Genomic DNA, 24,035 nt, shown 5'->3' on the forward strand with positions numbered 1-24,035 from the left:
AATAGAATCTTCTTTGGTTATAAGAATAATAATGTTATTCTTATGACCGTCACACACAAAAAAGTAATGTTTCTTTTGTTATTCTTATGTACGCTCTAGTACATTTGTCAGACATGTTTTAAACCATAGATTTGTTAGAAAATTAGTCTCAGTTTTGATTAGTAGTACATAGGCCTTTCCCTACCATTCAGTTTTGGATATACAGTATAACGACCTGCTTTTTCTTAGTGAAACTGGACTGAATAATTGTACTTGATAGATAGATAGATCTCTTCACTAATACCTTAAAACAGGGAGATTAAAATGATATAGATTAATTCTTACATTAAAACAACAAAAGTTGTCAAGAGACTTTATATAACTTTACCAAGTAAATGTTGTCATTAAGATGACAAAGACTGCACTTCCCTGGTGGCGCAGTGGTTAAGAATCCACCTGCCAATGCAGGGGACATGAGTTCGATCCCTCATCTGGGAAGATCCCATCTGCTGCAGAGTAACTAAGCCCGTACACGACAACTACTGAGCCTGCGCTCGAGAGCCTGCAAGCCACAACTACTGAGCATGCGTGCTACAACTGCTGAAGCCCATGCACCTAGAGCCTGTGCTCCATAACAAGAGAAGCCACCGCAATGAGAAGCCTGAGCACCGCAATGAAGAGTAGCCCCCACTTGCCACAACCAGAGAAAGCCTGCACGCAGCAACGAAGACCTAACTCAGCCAAAAAAAAAAAAAAGGTGACAAAGACTTACAGAATAGTTTAATATACATATACATATTTAAAATATACATATATTTTAATCAAGATTTATACTTCATAATCATTTAAAAAATCATTCACCATCTACATGACCATCTCATCATCTGACACTTGTTCTACCATTAAGAGTTTCTGTCACCATACATTTATCCAGCTCATGGAAAAATTGTTATAATTAAATTGGAATTACTTGACACTGGGTGCAATTCTAAGTTAGTTCCAGAACACACTCTTTGTTACCATTATCAACTATAGTCATCTTTTAGCTAGGCTCTTTCCTGGCATGAATTTCACACATGACCAAACCTTTGCTGCATAACTAATTCCTCTAAGCTCCAGTTCTGAAATGGTCTCTGGTTTTGTCACCACAGTCTCAGGGCTTGTGGTATATGGATACTATAACTCTCATAACCCTCTGGGTATAAACTAAAAGTAGCTGGGTTCTTGGGAAGAGATAGCTAGAAAACTGTTATTACGGTAATTCTCTATATCTCCTTGTAAACACCGACCTTACAGGTTTAGCCACAGAGACAGTAAAAAGTGATAGGAGGATACAATATGAGTGATATTCCATAAGACCTCTAAAACAATATTTCTCAAAGTGGGTAATATAAAACACTAGATATTTAGAGTGTTAATATGTATTAGACACATAAACATATTCATAACATATCATTAGAAACAAGCACCCATAGAAATGCACTCACAGACATACCCAGAAAAATACCAATAAAATGTTCAGTACTCAAAGAAATTAAGGAAATCCTGAGCTAAACAAAGTAAAATAGGTACTTTACAGAAGGACTCCTCAGAATCTTTAATAGACTAATATACATATAAATCTCCAATAAGGGTATACAGATGCAAAATTTTCTGAACTCATTTGACCACAAACTCATTCTTTCCAAGAATGTCCAGGAAAACTTGTGTGCCAAGGAACATATCTTAGAGAATAGTACTATACAATGATTAAAATATACCTATTGTGAGTAATTAGGTGAGAGGAAAAAAAAAGTAGACGAGAGGTAGAGACACACATGCACACAAAGACACAGGCATACTGCAAATTACAAGAATATCAAACAGAAGGGAATGGAAGGGGAAAGTATGTTTAGATATGGGAGGGATTCCAGCTGTTGTGTGAACAAGTGATTTCATTTTAAAATTATTTGTTTAAGGTCCCACAGCTAGTTAATGACAGAGCTAGGACCATATCAACTCATCCCAAATACCACGGTGGGGAAAATACAAAGCCAAGTGTTACAGCAAATCTGTAAGTCACAGGACATTACAGCCTAAAAAAAAAAAAAGAAAACAAGAATCTTATTCAAAAACTGAAATCCTATACACTCCAGTTTTATTACGTTGCTTAATTTGGCTCCTACTGCTCACGGCCTTTAGATTTGATAAATTCCGAATATATTGTAAATGTCTTGACAAGATTAAAACCTTCTGATGGCCAAGAAATATGAGAAAATAATGCTCACTTTACTTGGCATAAATCCCTTAAGAAAAAGCAAAACAAAATAAAAGTAAGGAAAATACACTATGACAGTATTATATTTAAAGTGAAAAATTATCAAATACATATTAAGTCAGAAATTATTTTACTAGTCTACTTGCCAAAAAAGTGATAATTTCTCTTTTTTCCATATCTTTTCTCTTCTTCCCTTACTTCCTTCTCTCTTCTACCAAGATAAAGTTGACCAAGACAGAAACACCAGTTTGAGTGAGTATACATCATGGATTCCAAATATATTTCATGAGTTATTCACGATGAAAAGAGCATCTTACTTTCCAAGTTTCAGGTTGGTAGATAAAGTAAACTGCTAAACATTATGTTCTACCTGGTATAACGTGCTGTAATGGGATCATGAAGAAATTTCCACTTTGATAATTAAAATCCATTAATAAAATAAACAGAAATGTGGATCTAGACAAAGCATACTATGAGAATAATGATTTAAAAGTTCTACATGGCAAAGAGAAAAATTTGGAGGGGAGTATATTTATATGTAGTGTGTGTGTGAAATATATTTTATCAAATTCATAGAAAAAATGAATATGAACAATTGAAGCCTAGCACATCTCTAAGTTCTGCTTTGGTTAATATCAAGTATGTCGCCAAATGACAATAAAATAATAATTGAATTATTTCCAGCCTGGCAACTGAATTAACAATAAAGACCAATTTGTAGAGTATCAGAGTACGCAGACTTTTTAATTTTTTTTTTTCTTTTCTAGGCATTCGGGATGGCATTTTATGGTTTTGTACTGATTGTCAATTAGAACAGGTTACTTATTCCAAAGTATAAATTTATGTAATGTTAATATAAAAAATTAACAAATAATTTAATACACTGCCTACAACATTGAGCATATGATCAGGAGAATTTAAAAAATTCTCTGGAAATATGTCGTCAGATCAAAATCTTTGCTAATTTTAACTGTCTTTTATTTTTTTGAGTTCTCAGTGGATGGTCTGATCACTTTGTTAAAATTCCAGATCCCAGCAAGTATGTGTTGTAATAACTAGCTACACATGCATGCACACACACACACAGCAGCCATGTCTCAGAAAAAGTCATTTTTATGTTTCCATATAAATACGCTAAATAAAAGATGAGGAACTTTTAAGAAGTATAAAGAGCTTAATAAAACATTCAGTTGCTTATCAAACAGCAGTTAATGTATCTCTGAGAATAAATACTTATAATATCCTTCTTATATGGATGATGTGTTTTGGATTCTTCTCAGATGTTTCTTAGGGAATAATATAAGACTAGTTTCTATAGCCACGATTTCTGTGCAAAATTTAGATGTCCACAAAATATGTTGATCAAAAAGTCTGGATTCTACACAGCTAAAACAACAACAACACCAGGACTTTTTTTTTTTTTTTTTTGGAGTGGGAAATCTAGATCAGAAAATATTCTTTTATTTTCTTTCATTTCCTTTTATGTCTCTCATTTTCATTTTATTTAATAAAAAGTCTCACTAATTTGTAAGATTAGGATGGTCAACACCATTTCTTCTTCTCCTGAGCTCAGAGATGACCAATTTTTGAACTTTCTCTAATGAAATGCTAAAACCAAAATTGATTAATTGCTGAATATACTTCATCTCTCACAAAGAATTAAATGCATATATTTCTAGGTTGGAGGTAACTAACAGGGCCTCTCAGAGGTTGAGAGATACAAAGAACATCCTGACTTTGCTCTTTACTTCTTACCCCAAAAATATTTGGGGTCTTGATAATAACTAAGTATACAGAATTTAGATGGGAAGCACATCTACTGTTTTATGCATCTAAGGACCTAAATATAAGATAGTAGAACCTCCTTCTTAAGAAAATGTCTAATCAGACTGAGGGGAGGAGAAAGGTTAAGATTACAAGATGTGTTGTTCTATTTTATTCCTGTGCTAAGAATTAATTGACCTCTATTTTAAGACCTTTGGCTCCAATAATGTTTAATTACAACTGCTTGGTAGGGTGGGGAGACTCAAACAGATCTGGATCAAGTTTTTTCCATTGTCATCGAGGTTAGGTTCCAAAATGAATCTATAGGCAAATTTACTGACCCTGGGGAAGTCAGGATTGAACCCAAATAAAAGCCAATAGTTGCTGAACAGACTTGTATCTCAAGGACACCAAGATTAACATGTGAGGCTATTATCTAGACACAGAAAAGATCTTACTTAGCCATAATGCAGACTGGTTTTCTCCATGTCTCTAGTAGTGATTTGGCAAGGTCTCTCCAGAAGCTGGTCTTACCCTTCTCCCGTCTAATTCTCCACCCTCATCCTTTACTTGTTACCTATGTTTATTCTAGAACAGACAGGTGTTTTGCTGAAATCTGATTCAAAGATGAATAAAACACACATCCTAAACTTAAAGTAGTTACCCTTTATTTGGGAATCTGACAGGTAAACACACAATTAAAATATAATGCATTTGTATTATGATGTCCCAGGATCACATAGGAAGGGCTGCTAAGCTCAAAAGAAAAATTTTGGAAAGGATATTATACCTTAAAACATGAGTAAGAGACACTTGATTATAGGAAATGACAACTATGCCCTATGGTGAAGAACCAGCATATACAAACACACATGGAAATGAGAAAACAAAGTGCATTAAAGGAAGTGCTAGTATTTTTTTTTAGGTGGAACATGTGATTTGAGTGGGGAGAGGCAAGGTAGAGGCCTGCAGAGAAGCCATAAAATGAAGTTTCAATTTTCCTTAGATAAATGGGAAGCCACTGAATATTTTGTATTTTAATTTTAAGCAATGGAGCATTATGATCACTCAAGCAGATTTGTCGAGATTGATGTGAACATGTAAGTCCACAATGGAGTGGACAACTTCACTAGTAATCATATAAAGCCAAATTAAAACAATGTGAATGACTTTTCTCCAATCAGATGGGGAAAAATAATTGCAGAGGAAATGTCATAAAAATACTTTATTTACAAGTCACATGCTTAAATACTGCATGCCAAGTTTCTATGATGATTATACCATTCTGTGATACTGTGTAATCTTAGGATGTTGCTGCAAAGTTCCATGATCCTCTTCTAAAGTGCATTCACTGTGAGCTGACACTATTTGAATCTAGCATTTCTACTCTTATAGGTTGATTATTTTGTCCCAAGACTATGCTTGCTATGCTTGTATGTACAGTAGGGACACAGCCTGGTCATTTTTGTCCAGTCATAACTTGATGGAGGATGCTTGTGAAGCACTGAAGGCTATGAAATTCTTAGGCTGGGTAGAAGCAAATAGGGAATATTGCACAATTAAGAAAGGCCATTACTTAGTATCTATTGAGATTAAGAGGTCAAGGTTTCCTTTAAATTAAAAAAGTATTTCATTGATTTAAGCTCATTGTCTTATCTATAAACTATTTTATACACTATACATATATAATTTTTGTGATAGTGGAGAGGTATATTGTATAATTATTAATGCACAAAATAAACATTCAGTAAATGTCATCTATTAATATTATATGATTATTAGAGAATTGTTAACTCAAGAGAAAGAAGTAGGATTGAGAAAAGACATGGGTAAAGTGAATCCAAAAATTATCCAATCAAGGATCAAGTCAGAGGTTCAAATGGAAAATGAGTTAAGTTGATATCGAAACAGACCAAATAAAAGAAAGATAAAAGCCAGTGAATGGGGATAATTCAGAAGCAAAGTGTATAAAGAATAAGTAATCCTTTATAGTTTTTGGCCTGGCACGCTCTGCTAGTCTGTAGCTGAGCCCATGAATGGATGAAGACAAGCTGGTTAAGTCTAAATTAGAATCCTAATAGTGATACTCAAATTTTGCAGAATACTGAATATACATAAAAACAGAATGAAAGTGTCTACTATATACCTGGAAGAGAACAATTGGTCCTGAATCATCTTCCTTGATAAGGGATACACCCAGAAAATAATCTTATCTGTCTCAATCATCTTTGTGCACTTTGTCCTGAGGAAAATAGCTGAGCATCACTACTGTTAGGAATCCCATCATTTTTGCTGATTTTAGGTATCTGTGTTCCTACCACAGTACTCCCCAAGAAAAACTTGGGAGAAATAATTAGTTGCCATAAATGTACTTTATGTGAATCCCTGGAGAACAAATTTTGCTTACAAAACACTTAATTCCAAAGTTTTCTTCAAAATCTAGTATTTTGTAACTTTCAGGCAAAAATACTAACTAATAAATATCAAGTATCTTTATAAAGAAGAATGAATTCAATTCAAAATATAATCCCTAGCATTTTCCCCAATGTTCCTTTTGTCAATATAGTTTGTTGAGCACCTTATAATCAGTCTTTCTCATTCTCTCACAATATTGCTTAGACATGATTCTCAGGATTAAAGGTAGGCCTCCCTAGGTGGCCATATCAGAATCATGTTTTGGGCCTTTTCAAATGACATGGCCTTGGGACAACTCATCTTGTCCACCCCCTTCCAAGATTCGTATACCTCTCACCCATGTAGACACTGTCTTCGTGAGCCACTGTTACTAATGTTAGTGCACCTGATTGTTTTGGCTGTCTGAAATGAAAACCAAAAGTTGAGACCCCTGGGGCAGTGCGGTGTAGCGACGGCTAAGAAGTCTGGCCCAAATTCAGAGTCTCGATTTTTCCCCTCAGCATAAGGGGACTAATAATGCCTCCCTATTGCATGTAGTCTTTTAGCATATTTAATAAGTTGTAGATATGATTATTTGTGCTAGACTTGGGAAATTCTTTGAAGGGACCTGTATTTGCCTTTGTTAATATAGAAGAAAGAACATAGGATTTAAATGTCCTATCTCTGCCTTCTTTTTAGCCATTCAGTATTGCCTACCACATCTTAGTTCTGTAGTTAAAATTGTGTCTATTATAAAATGGGAAGAGTATCTCTCCTGCATACTCCACAGAGATGTGGTGGGTATCCAGTGAGATGAGATATGCAATAAAAATTTTAATATTGTAATAAGATATTTACTAAAATATTATGTACATTTTAAATTCAAGTCGGTTTGACCTGTAATGACTCTCCTCATAGTAATACTTTGAAAAATAAAAGTTTTATTTTTTTCCAAAAAAGAATGTTTTCTTCAGGTAAATTCAGAGAAAAGTTCCTAGAGATAATGAAGGAGGAAAACCTAAAGAGATAATCTCTGGAATAGTGGCTAGTGACAGGTATTCAGGCATACTCCCATCAGTTCATTATTTTTGGTTATATGGTACAACAGAGATTTTAAGTAATTACATATGCAAAGAATATTCAAACTTCATTATCAACTCACAAATTGTCATGGTGAATGCAGAGCCCATTGGAAGCTGTTCTGTGACATGTTGATAAAATACATGGCTTACAAGCAATGATAGAGGAGCCCAGCCCAGCTCACACCTCTGTCCCACTCCCATCACTGCATTACTTCCACACATTTAATCACTTCTTTCTAAAGTGACTGGAATTGCATGGTTTAAATCCGACTTCATTACAACTATTTATTCTAATTAAGATGTTTCCATTGCATTAATTTTGTATAGTTCAAAATGAATGTCTGTTCTTCATTTTAGTGAACTAACAAAATCAATCTCTATTTTTCTAGATTTGTAAAGAATCGTTTATAAATCACATGAAATCTAAGTTCTGAATTATTTTCTACAAATATGCTAATGTAGAGTTGCTTGACCAATCTGAGATGTACTATTAAAGTTGTTTAAAAATACATATTAAAGAAAGGATTACTACTATTATTAGGGCATATTAAATGTAGAAAAAAAGTTGCTTAAGTAACCTTGGAAAATAATTTTACCTGATGACCTAGTGAATATTCTACCTATTTGACTGCTAGTATTCCATCTTCTAGGGGCAAATACATTTGGATTAGTTAAGGTAATCACTAACATGGCAGAAACCAGAGTCTTTTGATCAAATGATTTTCAACTGCTGGCTGAGCCCATGTCTGAAATACTCAAATCACATAGAAACATTCCTTATGCTACTACCAATAGTTATTTACTGTTTATTATGAATTATCATTTCTCCATGGAATCCTTGAAATAGATAGTGTCCACTGTTTTCACTAGGCATTTTTGGTCCACTGTCACAATAAATGACCTTATAAATTGTTTTATTTATGTTAAGAAAATTTTCAAAATGTTGGATTCTATTTGTTAAACATTTACTTCTGTTCACTTCATATTCCATTTTTCTTACAATCTTTGCCACTGTTTTTATTCAATCTAATCATAATTATCAAACATTACATAGTACTCTTTTCTTACATTTAATAAGGATCAATAACCAGTCCCTGAAACTGTACATCACAAACATCAATAAAATATGATTATTGAATTCAAATCACCAAACACTCAACATCTGAAAACTAAATTTATTCTATCACAGCACTCTTTATTTTCTTCTTAACTTGATTGTACATTTCCTTCATTTCTCTACCAAGTTTTATATTAGTAGCATTTGTAAGAATAAGTTTTTTCTGTAAATCATAAAATAAATGAATACATCTTGAAATTCTCATGCATACCGTTTCCCCAGGCAAGCACAAATAAATTTTTATACTCTCATGTGGGAGGGGTAGAGAGCAGAATAGTGAGGGGGCGGATGTATGTGCATGTGACAATGTGATATACAGAAAGAGAAAGACAGTTAATAGTTTGTGAATTTCTGACATGAGAAATCAAGTGAATCACAAATTACAAATTACTCTTTTGGAAGAAGATATATAAAGACTCTGAGTTACTAGGAAAAAAGTCAACAAACACAGGTAGTTGTTACCAATTAGCATAAAACTAATAGTTTTCAAGGTATTTTAACAAACACTACAGTTGATGAGCTTATAATTATCAAATCTGTTTCTTGTTTTTTGTTGTGGTTGTTGTTTTTTAATCCCACCTTCACTATCACATTGTGAACTATCATTCAGTGAAAAATCACAGTTCTCATCTAGGTGATACTGCAATAAGCATTAAAGAAAGAATTAAAATTAACCCTTCAATGTACTGCTTACATAAACAGTGCAATTCTATGTGTATATGTGTGTATATGGAAAACACGTAGGGAATACTCTTATTTAAGTGCATTCATATTTGCATATATAGCTTTGCAAAAGCCATTAACTATGCTAGAAAATCTAAGAATCCTGTCTACTGGTCTTCAAATGAAATCCTTAAAGGGTGGCATATAATATAAATCAAAACTCACTGTGAAAGGATTGAAGAATACTGATTGTCCATTCATCTGTTAATTGTCCTGTTTTTGTTATCTGGATACATTTGAGCTGATTTGAAGATTCTCTCGATTCAATCCAACAAATCATATCTTCATTGTAAATAAAATCCAGAGTATGAATTTCATTTCCATTGACTGAGCTCAGGGCTGCCATTTTACTTCCATTAAGATAGAAAATCTCAATTGTTTCAGAATTTGCAATTAACAGCAAAGGCGGCCTATCTGTAGGTTCTGGAATAAAACAGAAAGAGGAAAGTGAGTTCAGTAAAAGAATCACTTTTTTAGAAATAATTTGGCATTCCTTATTAAAAGTTATTCCTATATTTTTAATGCATCTTTACAATTTTAAAAATTGCTTGCCAAAAGTATTTTTTAGTAACCTGTATATGCTTCAGTAACTATATCACTTCATTTCTTTAAGGACAACATAGTCCACTGAGCATTTGTATTCTTGATTTCCTTAGTCATAATGTGTTGTCTAAATATGAGGACAATGCTATTTGCTTTCACTCTTGGTAAATAAAGGAAATGCTGTGAGTTGTTTTTCTAGCAATGATGATGGATCTGGATTGACCTCTCCATACAGTGTTATAGACTTCCCTTGTGAGCAAGGGCATGCTTTTTTGAAGTGGATGTATGAGGTCAGAAATAGATTCTCTGGAGTGGAACATGCAAAGCTCACAGCCTCATACAAAGAGCACCTGTGACTTCAGGCTCATTGACTCCCTGACTGAACCCTGGAGCCAAACAATCACACATTTCCTTAGTGACTAGATATTGGTCACTGAACCAGTTCCTTTCACATTTCTTCTCTATAGTCAGGAAAATAAGATTCTCGAGGTAAAAGAAACTTGTTCACTACCACTTTTTGGAAAAATGCATCTTTGCTTGTGCTAGGATTGGTGAGTTTTTGGTAAATACATACTAATTGACCGGAATCACAATACCTTTAACATATAAAATTAACGGTAAAAGTCCATGTAAAATTAGTGTTGAAAGGGTTTAGCTCTATAATCATATTCAGAGTAGCTTTTGTGCTAATTAGGGAATAGGGGAAATTTGGAAACCTCCAACTTCTCCTTTTTGCTGCCTTACATCTGTCGTGTCAACAAATCTCTTTGACTCTGACGTCAAACACATCAGTGACTCCTACTACCATCCTGCCCCAAGCTGCCATCACATCTCAACCAGATCATTACAACTGCCTTCCAACTGGTTTCTCTGTCTCCATCTATGCCCTCCTCTTCCTGAGTCTATGGTAACACAATAGCCAGTCATATCCTTAAAATGTTAAGGCAGATCAAGCAAGTCTTCTGCCCAGTTCCTCAAAGGGTTCTCATTTCAATCAGAGGGAGAGTCAAAGCCTTTAAAATGGTTTATAAAGCCCTACCTGATGTGTATTCTCATTACTCTTTGACCTCGTTTCCTTCATTTCCTTACTACCCCCACCCTTGTTTATCTTGCTCCACACATACTGGTCTTCATATTATTCTGTGAACAAGCCAAGTAAGCTGCCATCTCAGAGGCTCTTCCTTCTTCCTAGAATAATCATCATATTTCAGAATGGCCGACTTGACATGCTGACCTTCTTTTGGGTGTTATTTGGATGTCACCGTTCTGGTGAGGACTTTTCTTACCACTTTATCTTGTAAAAAACTACAAGCCGGGCCTCCCTGGTGGCGCAGTGGTTGAGAGTCCGCCTGCCGATGCAGGGGATACGGGTTCGTGCCCCGGTCTGGGAGGATCCCATATGCCGCGGAGTGGCTGGGCCCGTGAGCCATGGCCGCTGGGCCTGCGCATCCGGAGCCTGTGCTCCGCAACGGGAGAGGCCACAACAGTGAGAGGCCCGCATACCGCAAAAAGAAAAAAAAAAAAAAAAACTACAAGCCCCTACACTCTCGGTACACCTTCCCGAGTTTATTTTTCACTTATCACTACCATACATTGTATATATCTTATTTATTTCTCTGGTGTATTTTTTCTACTTCTGCTGATGTTATCTCTAGCATTTATAAAAAGTCTGGAACCTATTAGTCATTCACTACAAATTTTCTGAATAAGTCCAAAGGACACATGGAACTCTTACACAGTAGAGTTTGTTAGAAACATTCTGTGAAACATTACAAAGTAATTACAAAGTAATTTGGATTTCTTAACCTATGGATGGAATCCAGAGAAATACTGTCTCTTCAGAAAATTTCATAAACATTATCAGATCATTCAAGACACTGATATTGAGCACTGTATTGGTAGGAGAAAAGCAAATTTACATACTATGGCTAATATAATTAAACATCTAACATTTTGAACACATTATTTAATGGTCTTCATCATTTCTTGGGGAAGTAGGAATATCAGGCTCCTTGTGTATATTTCAAATAGAAGAGTTCTCCAATGAAGATGATTTTGGGTCTTCCCTCACAGGCCTAAAATGTCAACTCTGAAATACATCCCAAGGCCTTCCATGAGTATTTGAATTTTTATTCCTAAGAAATTACTTCAATCAAGCCATAGGATTCTTCTCTGCTTTCAGAAAGGCATTAAATGTTTTTTTATCTTAAAACAATAAAACAAACAAAAGTAAACAACAATACAACTTCAGTGAGATTATAAACTAAATAGCCCAACAGTTTCTTCCCAGTGGAGAAGTGAACTTGTCCCTGGACTGCTTGGTATAAACCAAAAAAAAGTAAGTCTCAAAAATACTAATATTATTTCCATAATAAAGAGTTTTCTTTTTCTGATTTCTTTAGAATCAGTAAAATTGTGAACTGTCTCTGCTTATGTAACCTTGTCAAGTGACTACATCTGAGCTTGGTTAGCCAGCTGGCTCCTCTCTCAATCTCGTAAAGCCATCTTGAATCATGTAATACTTGCCCTTGCCATTCCTTAATGTGGAAGTCTAAACTTGGCCTCTTTTCAACAGTACTAGCTCTGTTTGTTTTCCAGTTGACCTTGGCACTCCTGAAGCCTGTTGGATCATGGATGGATTTCTCAGGTTAGGAAGGGGTCTTAGACAGCTGTGTTATCAGGTTAACAAAGATATACTGACACTAATGTCAGTGCTTATGGTCTTCATTTGACAGCCAAAATGACCTTTACTGAAATCACCTCTCATTCAAAAATGAACCACTACTGCCAAGCTTATAAGAAGTCCAGATGTAGACAACAATTTCTAAACTGCCTACCAGTCCATAAATTTAAGTATGTCATAAACATTCTTTGAAGAGAGGCTGGAATATGAAGGAACATTGAGTTTCTCTTGAGAAACTGAGATAAAAATAAATTAATGGTCAACACAGGCAATGCTTACTGGACACAACTAATCAACCTATTTGATTTTTGTAGCTGCTTTTTGAGTGAGTTAGTTGCTTACCTTAATGCAAAACGTATCAACCACTGATTTTAAAGCTTCAGGTCAACAGAAAGCCAATAAAGAGAAAGTCAGGTGCTTCATAAATTGACATGGTTTGATATAATTTTAAAATTCAAATGACATACTGGAGGAAGGATACTTCTAGTGTTAGTTGTGATGTGCTTTACTGAAGTAATACTCATGTGTCTCTGTTAATTATTATCTATGGTTTCCCACACAAGACAAATAAAACATAAGGCCTGATATGGGAGTGGAAGAAGCTACTGAAACACAAGAACCCACAAAAATCATCTAGGGCTAGGTATATAAATCTTTTTTTTTTCCTACTTCATGATGAAAGGGGGCATAGGCCTGACAAAGGTTATCCGTCTCTACCTGCACTACACTGATCTCTAGTGGGCATTATTACTACATGCTTCCACATGCCAAGTGAAGATCATCATTAGCTTGGGTAATGATGATAAGAGACTGATAAGAATAAATGTGATGCTCATATCAGATGCCACACTTAGAGTCAGTGAACAGTTTCCTTGAAAGAACAGTTAGAAAACACATCAGATGACTTCAGTCAAAGGGTTTCCTACATCAACACTTAATGAGAAGTAATAAATATTAACCTTACACATAGAAGAGATTGGAACACAAGAAAGCCCTCAGTCAATACTCTGGCGTAGAGAATCAAGACTTAAGTTGAATAAACCTCTACGATAGACTGTCAACTGATTCATGTTGGAGGAGGAAAACTGTCCTCATCCTCTTCACTCCCACCCATATATCAACAGCATAAAAAAGAGTATTTTCTCTCCCAAACAGTTATAGAGATGTGTATAATAAGAATGTGATTTTTTTCCTATCATGTTATATTAACCAGTGTCATCATTTTAAAAACTGATTAGAAAACTGAGAATTAAAAAGAGAAGCTTGGGGCTTCCCTGGTGGCGCAGTGGTTGAGAGTCTGCCTGCCGATGCAGGGGACGCGGGTTTGTGCCCTGGTCCAGGAAGATCCCACATGCCGCGGAGCTGCTGGGCCTGTGAGCCATGGCTGCTGAGCCTGGCAGCAGGAGAGGCCACAGCAGTGAAAAAAAAAGAGAAGCTTGGAAACATGAAATACCTCATTTGACTAGATTCATAAAAAATATCTCTTTAAATTCCAAGCCACTATAACCATGTCCTTGCAAACATATCCTTCTCCTCTCATAGCCAATAATATACTAAAAATGTTTTTATATACTTATAATAATATGATTTTGACATATAGTTGATGTTAAATAAATGTTTTCAGAGTGAATAAAACTAATTTTTACAGCTTCATTTAAACTCCCTATTCTTCCATTCAATTCTAAGAATATTAATTCAGCTAGTTGCATTTTAAGTAATTGGAATTGTGGATTCAGATAATTAAAAATAAATATAAGCCTAATAAATATTTATGTACATAATAAATGTATCTATATCACATATACACATAGAAAAATATATATTATCTAGTTATACTGTGTCTGATTTCCCCTAATTAATCCTGTAATTGTGAGCAATTATCTCCAGTGAATGAAGTTAGGTATGTGCACCTCAATATCTGTTATTTCAAAGGTGTGAAAAAAAGAAAAAGAATGAGGTTCAACTGTTTAAAAGGTTAAATGATAACTTCCATGTAAAGTATATAAAATGAAGAGCCAGACTAAAGCACGGGAAAAGGGAAAATTGTTATCTGTACAGCCCAAAGGATTGGTTTTCAACCAATACAAACTTAAAATAACTTAAAGAAGAATTTAAACAATTTTATTTTTAGTTTATCATATACAAATGTATAAAGTCTTTAATAATAAGGAAAATATGATGAAGTTAGAAATGAGAAGAATGAGAAGAATAATAACAACTTGCAGCAAAAAATTATGCAAACCCTCATGGGAAGTGAAGTGTAACTATATGCAACAAAAATGAAGAGCAATCTGTATAAAGAGACTAGATTAAAAAAAAAAGAAAACTTCTAAAATTATGCAATGAACAAAAAAAGTTGAATATGAAATACTAGGAGGAAATTATCTAGTTTAAAAAAGAGAAAAAAAAGCATTATTCAAATAATATAATCAATTATAGACCAAAGTCAACTAAACCAAACTGAAAATGTGGATAAAGTTAACCATATAAGTGAAAAAGAGACACAGGGCTGAAATATTTTCATTTCCCAAAAATATATGGCCAAATTTGTTTCTCCACTTTCCTCAACTATTTTGTCAATGGAAAAATCTCTTTACTGAACTGAATGATATTTAGAATAAGTACATGCTGTGCCAATATCAGAGGAAACTATTTTATCAGATTTTACAAAAGAAAAAGTAAAATATGAATTGAATGTGGAAACATTAAAATGCATTAAAAACAGTTTTCACCTAAGCAAGAAAATGTAATTACTACAACTATACTGTAATTTATCTTAGCACTACCTTTTATTGTCACAATGCATTTATACTAAATTCAATTGATTGGATGAAAATGCTTTATTGTATTTTTTATTTTATTTTTTAGAATTTATAGCTCTAAGGTATTCAACTAGTATCTGAAGGGGATCAGCAGGACAGTCTGTCTTCAAGAAAGATATAACTAACAGAAAAATTGATATACATATATATATATATATATATATATATATATATATATACATCTCTAAATATATATAAAAGTCTATATTTTTTAAGTCAGGTTTGGTACCTTTCATAAAACATGTATAGTAACATTGAGTTCCAAAGAATGTTTAGATATAACTTTCTGTGATTGAATGTTTGAGTCCCCTAAATTCATATGTTGAAATCCTAACCCCCAAAGATGACAGTATTGAGAGGTGACAGTTGGGAGGTGCTTAGTTCCCAAAGTTGGAACCCTTATGAATAAGTCCCTTATAAAAGAGGCTCTAGAGAGATCCCTAGCACCTTCTGCCATGTGAAAATACAATATGTCTGCACCCCAGAAGACAGCCCTTACCAGACCATGCTGGCATTCTGATCTCAGACTTCCAGCCTCTAGAGAAATAAATTTCTGTTATCTATAAGTTACCCAGTCTGTGGTATTTTGTTACAGCAGCACAAATGTACAAAAACATATCTTTTTAATAGAGTTAAAAGTTCCTTAATGATGATGACATTTGATTTCAGGTTTGCCTTGATGGAAGAACAGGAATTGGACATGCAGAGGTTAAAAAAGAAAAAGTTGAAGAGGAAGAAGCAAAAAAGGAAGTCAGGTGAAACAAACAGCTTTGACAAAAGCACATATGTGGGAAAGACTAAGATGTGTTGGGAAGATACTAACCTCAGTTTTTCAGTTTCTGAGGGTACAATATGCATTAGTGGTAAAAGTACTTCATCATGATAATGACAATAGTAAACTTTTTGAGCATATTTTAGGAGCTAGCTTCATCTTTATCAGTTTATTGTATACTCACAACATCTCTAAGAATTAGGTGCTAATATTATCCATATTTTATAGGTAAGAAACCTAAGTTATTTAGAGTTTAAGTAACTTGCTTACGATCACAAAGCTACTAGGTAAAAAGAACTAGATTCAAACTCACATAGAGCTTGCAGTAGCTGAGAAAATAGGTTGAGAAAACACTGCACAGGTCATTTAATATCAAGATGATAAAATTATTTTTAACTTGGGGTGCAATGGAAAGTCAGTATAAATTTTAGAAAGAGTATAATGAGCAAAAATATCTTGAAGATCAACTGGGAAATGATACATAGAATAGGATATGTGTGAGTAGAATATAGTAGGATAGGTATATTTCCCTTTTAATTTCTGAAATTGTTGTTGCTTTTACTTTTAAAGTGGTATAATATAATTCAAATCAGATGGGAAGGTAGTATGTAAAAGTCTTGTTTATACACTGCCTTGGTGGTAGTATTCTGGAGTGAGTTTGGAAAGGAGTTAGGTAAAAAGGAAAAGGTATTTCTGTTCTCCTTTAGATTGATGCAATACAGAAAGAAAGAATAACCATGTGTGCCGACATTTCTATTGGAAGCAGAGGCCAGTGGAGAAATGTAAGCCCCAGAGAATCTACAGAGGTTCAGGAACACATTAAATTTCACACATATAAATCGAGAAAGGTATTTATCTTTTTAATTATAAAGAAGGTAACCCAAGGTTATTAGTAAAAAACAAAACTTATATAGACACAGGTATTGAATATCTGGATTACTGAACAGGGAAATGTTTTTTAATTTCTCAGAAAATAGGCAGAAGAACCTAAAATGGGTGGTGTTGTGTTCCTACATAGAGATGGGGTGATGTAATAAAGTCGAAGTTTTAAACTGTAGTGACTGTTTTATGTAGATAATAAGGGGCATGGGGTCAAAAATTCTGTGGAAATTTGAGATTTGGGTGATAAGGAGGAACAGGAAAAAAAAGCAGAGTCAGTTTAATGAGAAGATGATGAGTTTAGTGCTGGCATATTAGGTCAGTGTTGTCTTTTGTAATCTTGTCTTGGGCATTGTGAAAACTCACTCAGGTAAACTACCAATCAACCTGAATTACAGACTTTAAAACAATGTAATCTTTTTGTTATTTGGATGTTAATAGTGAAATACCGCTACCTTCAATATGATGTTTGAGAAGCAATGAAATATGTTGTTTCACAGGAATTAGGAACATTTTCTGAAAAACAATTAAAGCCAATAACATCGTGCCACACACACACACTAAAAGAGGTTCTCATTTTGCAAATCAGCAGCTCTCACAATTTTCCTGTTTCTTAAAGAGTCGATCCACCAGATCAAGGAAGTATGATATTTCCCCTACTAACTGGAAGGTCTTACTTGGCACATGGTAAGTGGTCAATAAATGAATGACACATGAAGGGCTGTTTGAATATGGATTTACCAATGTTTTTAAAGATATTTTACTGATTTTTTTTTATTAGTCTCTGCTTTACAACAAAGTGAATCAGTCATACATATACATCTGTCCCCACACCCCCTCCCTCCTGCGTCTCCCTCCCTCCCACTTTACTGATTTTTTAAGTTTAAGAATGATAGTGTATTTCAAAAAAATAAAGAATGATAGTGTATTTCAATAAGTAAAATGACAAAAATAATGCATTGTGATCTTTAATCAGGAAAATGAAATAAATTTAATTATACTGAATTTAATTAAGTATAAATTTAATTAAATTGAAGGGTTATTTTGGTAAATCTCAAAATCTCAGAGTATGATTCATTCAAATTTTAGGTTACTGAATTAATATTAAAATTAGCAGATAGTCCAGGGATGGTCAATTCACATTAGTTACTGAGAGGTGGCCTATGGCTACTTTTGAATCTCTTAATCACCTTTCTAATTGTGGCAAACAGAAAATTCTTTAGCTATAGAAGCACATTTTTCCCAATTCAGACATGTCCCTTTAATTTATAAATTGGTAATGACTGAATTTAATAAGTAATAGATATAGGCTCATTTAAAAATTGCTTTACACTTATACTAGGTACCTAGAATATTCAAATTCACAGAGTCAGAAAGTACACTGGTAGATGCCACAGGTTGGGGGGTGTGGGGGTGCTGAGGGGGAATGGGGAGTTAGTGTGTAATGGGGACAGAGTTTCAGTTTAGAAAGGTGAAAAATTTGGGGAATGGATGATGGTGAGAGTTGCACAACAATGTGAATGTACTTAGTGCCACTGAACTGTACAGTTAAATATGGTTAAAATGCTATGTTTTATATTATGTGACTTTTACTACAATAAAAAAAACATTAAAAAAATTACTTTAAAAATATTTCCAGTTTGAAAGCATGGGTCCTTTAAAAAGCCACTTTTGTATCCTAGAAAGAAAATACTGTCTCAGTGGTTGCATATTTATTTATACATTTAACAAAGATTTATTGAGTATGACTAGCTTCTGCCACGCATTCCTCTAGATGCTAGAGATACGGCAGTTAACGAAACTAATAAAATTTGTTGTTTTTGTAAAGCTTACATTTTAGTGGAGGAAAAAGTCAATAAGCAGGTAAACCAATACTACTTAATATTTTTTTGGCAGTGTTAAATTCTATGAAGAAAAGTAAAGCATTGGTAGGAACGTGGATGCAGGCTGTTCTTTAGAGAAAGTAGTACAATTCAGAACATATTTAAAAGTTTGAAACAAAGGGTTTGAGAGAAAGAATGGAGTCAAGGGAGACTCCAGTATTTTGGCTTGGACAATTGGGTGAATGGGGTCACATTAACCAAGATGGCCATCACTGGAGAAAGCATTATTAGGGGAGAGAATCAAGAGCTTGGGACACATCGAGTGATATTTCCATTAAATTTCCAAATGCAGATGGTAAGTTGGATCTCAATATTCAACTGAATCTGGTGTTCAACAAAGCGCTCAGGGCTGGTGGTAAAAACTGGCAAGTATCAGTCTCTTGATGTTTAATAAAACCATGGAAGAGGATGTGTTTTTAAAGTCATGATACAGGATGAGAGCACTTAGGAAATCAATAAAAGAAGAGAAGATGTCCAAAGGACTGAACACTGAGTCATGCTGAAAATACTGACAAAATGAGGATTATGCAGCAAAATAAACTGAGGGGAAAAAAATGTCCAGTAAGGTAAGAGGAGAACTCCAAGAATACACTCTTTAAAAGGGAAAGTATTCAAGGAGGAGACAGGATCAGTCATGTGCTAAGGACTGATAATTGAGTAATTAAGCAACTAGAGGTCACTGGTAACCTTGACAACAGAGGTTTAAGTAAGTGATAAGAAGGTAAGACCCACTGAAGGCGGAGGAGAAAATAGAGAAAGAGACAACACACTGAGTTTTTCTATAACGGGAAAAGAAAAATGGAGTGGTAGCTGGAGAGAAACACAGTTTTAAAGGAGGTTGTTTTGCAGCCTCTTTACTACATCCTTGTATACTGATGGAAATGATCCAGGAGAAAAGAATATCTTGATGATTCAAAGAATCAAGAAGACAACTGTCTGAGTCTACCTCTTGTACAGGTGAGAGAAGGTGATACTGATGCACAGAGGTTGGGATTGGCCTTAGATAGGAACAAAGTCAGTTTGTTCTTCAATTCAAATAAGAGAAGGATGAAGTGATTAGCTCTAGATTCAGATAGATTGGTAGATGTAGTTCAAGATGAGAAAGTTATCTTTTGACTGCTTCTATTTTCTCAGGGGAATATGAAACAAGACCATCATCTTAGAATAAGGAGGAAGGAGGTAGACATCTGAAAATTCATTATCTAGAGGTGGAAAAGGGAAAGGTCATTTAATCTATTTCACTGTTTTTTGACAGGGCTGCCAACGGATGTTAATAGATAACCTATATTTAAGATCACAATATTCTACTTTGCTATTAAAAAAAAACAGACTAGTTCTAAATACTCAATGGTGATTATATACTAAACTTGTAGCTACTTTACTAGATATATATCCCTTGTAATTTGATGGTATGTTGTTCTAAACCTCTAAAGTCTGTTAAGATATAATTTGTCTAATAACTTGGCAAGTATTATTTTTCATGGAAAGCAAAGATGGAGGCTGTGTGAGTCCTAGTGCAAAGAAGAAATGCTCACACACATTTAAAACTGCATTCAATACAATGGATTTTTTCTTCTCAGGACTAAAATGACATTAAGCAGCTTGACTAGGAACAATATGCAGAATATCTGTCATCAAAGTCAAGGGGAACTATGAACTCTGGGGGAAGAGTGCTCAAGAGACATTCTCTAACTGCTGTTATTATATCGTTGACTGCAACTGATACAGGGGATGCCTTGAAAATTCTCTGAAAAAAAAATTTCTCCCTTATTAGAAAAAAAAAAAATTTTCTGTCAGGTTTTAAGCTTAGGTTTTCTGAGGATTTCAATAGCACTATACTTACACTTTTCTCAAACAAAACAATAGAAAAATTATATATCCATGTGTAATCTTAAAATTAAACCACTTGTAATTTCTATGAATTTAAATGTGCCTAATTTCTTTTTGTTTTTCATTATATTTGTCCAATTTTAAGACAAAGAAAGGGAGTTAATTGTAGAACATGACATGATCTATTACATATTTTATATTGAGGATTTAAATATTAGTTCAATCAATAGCTATTCTATAAAAAAATACAATGATAGAAATTTGTACTTATATATTGTGTCATTTGTGAAAACAAAGTTTACTGATTGTCAAATCTAGAGCCCATAAATGTCGCCACATAATTCTTAATATCCAAACAAAGACATCTGCAGCTAGATTGCAGCTAAGATGTTAAGTGGTAAAGAAAATGGAAGACATGCATTTTTTCTGTGTCTAATATTTTTTTAGACCATGGGTAAATCAAAGGTGTTATGACACATAAAACACATGACAGGTAAGACTGTTATCAATCTTGCAAATTTGTTGCTGGAAAAAAGATTTAAGATATCAAGAAAGGTGTTAGACTGTAAAACTGATGTCCTCCAGGAAATAAAAAATCAAAAACTTAAAAATTTTTTTTTAAACCAGCAAAAACAGACATAGAATATTCATGAGGAGTCTTATACCTCAATACTGGCAAACTCATTAACAGTTGTGTGGGTAAAAAAAAAAGTGTGATGCTTAATTTGGGTAATGGAAATTCCATTAGAAATCCTTGCCCTGTCCTGTCATGGAATGTGAATTCCAACTGAGTAAAGGGCCAGAGAAGATATAGGGTAGAGGTACTCTAAAAAATAGAAAAATACTTTCAATGGCCAGGCCACGTTGTCAAAGGGAGTTGTGAAGCCCTAGTATTTGTACATAATAGAGGCTTAGGATATACTGCCTGATTGCAGGTGGTGTTGCTTATTCTCCAGCTATATTTGCACAGCAAACACACACTCGGACTGCATGTCTGTCTGAGGGGGGACTGGTTGAGGGGGGACATTTATGGAGATTATGCAGAGATCCCCAGCCAATTTTGATGCCTCTACCACAGCAAGGGCAGCTTGAACCCTAAATAACATGATGAAACTGGCAAAAACAAAACAAACAAAAAACCCCCAAAAAACAACCATTACCCTTTGAATCTCTTCCAGCCTTTTGACTTTCTTTTTTTTTTTTTTGATCCTCAATATCCCAATACCCTTATTCTGCTTCCTGAATGTTTAGGAAATTGCTTACAGCATCCAACAAGCATTTACCCAGCACATACTCTGTTCCAGGCACTGAGCTACTTTTCTGTCACTTACCACTTACCATAGTGTACATCATTTCCTCTATGCATATGTGACTGAGTAAAAAATGACAAATCTGGATTTCTATGCTGGTGCTGGTCTACTAGGCTTGCTCCTAGCTCAGAGCTTCTCATACACCATCATGTCATCAAGTGTCATTCACAGTTATGCCTCAATGAAATGAAAAACTGTGCAGGAACTAGACCTTTGGACTATCTAAAAATAGTAAAAACTCTAAATAGTGAATCTTCACATTGTCAAGACATGATCACATATCATTCTGTGGGAAGCCATTCTTAGCCAGATGGTAGACTGAAACAGATGTGATCCATAGTTTCTTAAGTTATCAATGTCACTAAGACTTAATATGTTACTCTTCCTATGAACACTTAAATTTTAATATGGAGTGTTTCTTTTAAAAGGAAAAAAAAAAGGCAATTATACTTTAATAACTGAATTCCAAGCATCACAAGTGGCTGATTAGTATGATACTCTGAGCAGGGGCTCTTCCCTTTTTTTTTTTTTTTTTTTTTTTTTTGCAGTACGCGGGCCTCTTACTGTTGTGGCCTCTCCCACTGCGGAGCACAGGCTCCGGATGCGCAGGCTCAGTGGCCATGGCTCACGGGCCCAGCTGCTCCGCGTCTTCCCGGACCAGGGAATGAACCCATGTCCCCTGCATCGGCAGGTGGACTCTCAACCACTGCGCCACCAGGGAAGCCCTTCCCTTTTTTTTTTTTCTGTTTTTTTTTTTTTTTTTTAATTCCCAGGCTTGTCCCTTTTTATACAAGTACCAGCCTATTCTATTCTCCCCATGAGCAGAGCCAGCCTTGACAGAAAACCATGGATGATTCCTCCAACCTTTCAAAAGGAATTTTAAACTATTTATTAGTGGATGACAATAGAGATTAGAAGTAGGAGCCATAAGAAGTTATATTTTGTTTTATTTCTCTCTCTCTCTCTTTTTCTTTCTTTCCTTCTTTCTTTCTTTAAATTGCAGCAAAGAAAGTGAGTATTATGAAAACACTTTCTAACACTGTTTGGAGGTGTGCTTCTATGGATTACACAGGGATTATAATTTATATTTCTTACAACTAAGAGTTCCATCACCTAAAAAATCTCCCCTTACCCTCACCCAAATCAGTGAACAGCAAAGCATAAGCTGTAATAGAATCTCAAAGTTATTTAATGGACTCTCTTCTCTCATTACTCTGGTTGCTCCATGGCAAAAAGGTGTACTCTTTCTCACATGGTACCATTTAATGTGGTGACTCAACAATGATGAGCATAGAATTATTTAGTGCTCTTTATTTTGCTACTGCTTTGATTAAATCAACAGAGGCCTATAGGTTCCATAGAACTGAATGCTGGAGTAAATGCCTGTCTTAAGCAAGTGGTTGGGACACTGAAAAGTATAGTCCAAGGAGCCTGAATTTATCAGTTCATTCAAAACTGCCAACAGTTCATAAATTAAACACCCTTAGTTATTATTTTCACTCTCACAGGCTCTGCATGAGCCCACTGTCAATCCTGGGTGCCCACATTTAACACATACTTCTATAACAAAATCAGTCTAAATCAGTTAAAAGAAAGTAAGCTAAATTAAAAAACAAACAAAAAAACTTCATTTTCAGATTTGATGTCATTATTAGAACTCTAATTTTGAAAAATGTAAAAATATACAGGATGCTTTCCTGGATACCTATAGATGCTTGACAGTTACTTTTTTTTTTTTTTTTTTGCAGTATGCAGGCCTCTCACTGTTGTGGCCTCTCCCGTTGCGGAGCACAGGCTCCGGACGCGCGGGCTCAGCGGCCATGGCTCACGGGCCCAGCCGCTCTGCGGCATGTGGGATCTTCCCGGACCGGGGCACGAACCCGCGTCCCCTGCATCGGCAGGCGGACTCTCAACCACTGCCCCACCAAGGAAGCCCGACAGTTACTTTAAAACATCATTTTTCAAATGACAGGTCCTAACATTTAATTCAAAAATGA

At 34.8% G+C, this 24,035-nt stretch overlaps 1 protein-coding gene across 1 annotated transcript in view; it reads right to left on the minus strand.

Annotated features, from left to right (window-relative positions):
• The window catches only part of LRP1B (LDL receptor related protein 1B), a gene marked incomplete at its 3' end in the record, with an annotated part of 2,351,282 nt that overhangs the window by 964,120 nt on the left and 1,363,127 nt on the right, over positions 1-24,035 (minus strand). Inside the window, exon 29 of the mRNA XM_082630936.1 lies at positions 9,482-9,739. Coding sequence (XP_082487062.1) covers positions 9,482-9,739 — 258 coding nt within the window. The remainder of the gene's footprint in view (positions 1-9,481; positions 9,740-24,035) is intronic.

The sequence above is a fragment of the Mesoplodon mirus genome (genome assembly GCF_964341445.2).
Source record: "Mesoplodon mirus genome assembly, chromosome: 8".
NCBI lineage: Eukaryota > Metazoa > Chordata > Mammalia > Artiodactyla > Ziphiidae > Mesoplodon > Mesoplodon mirus.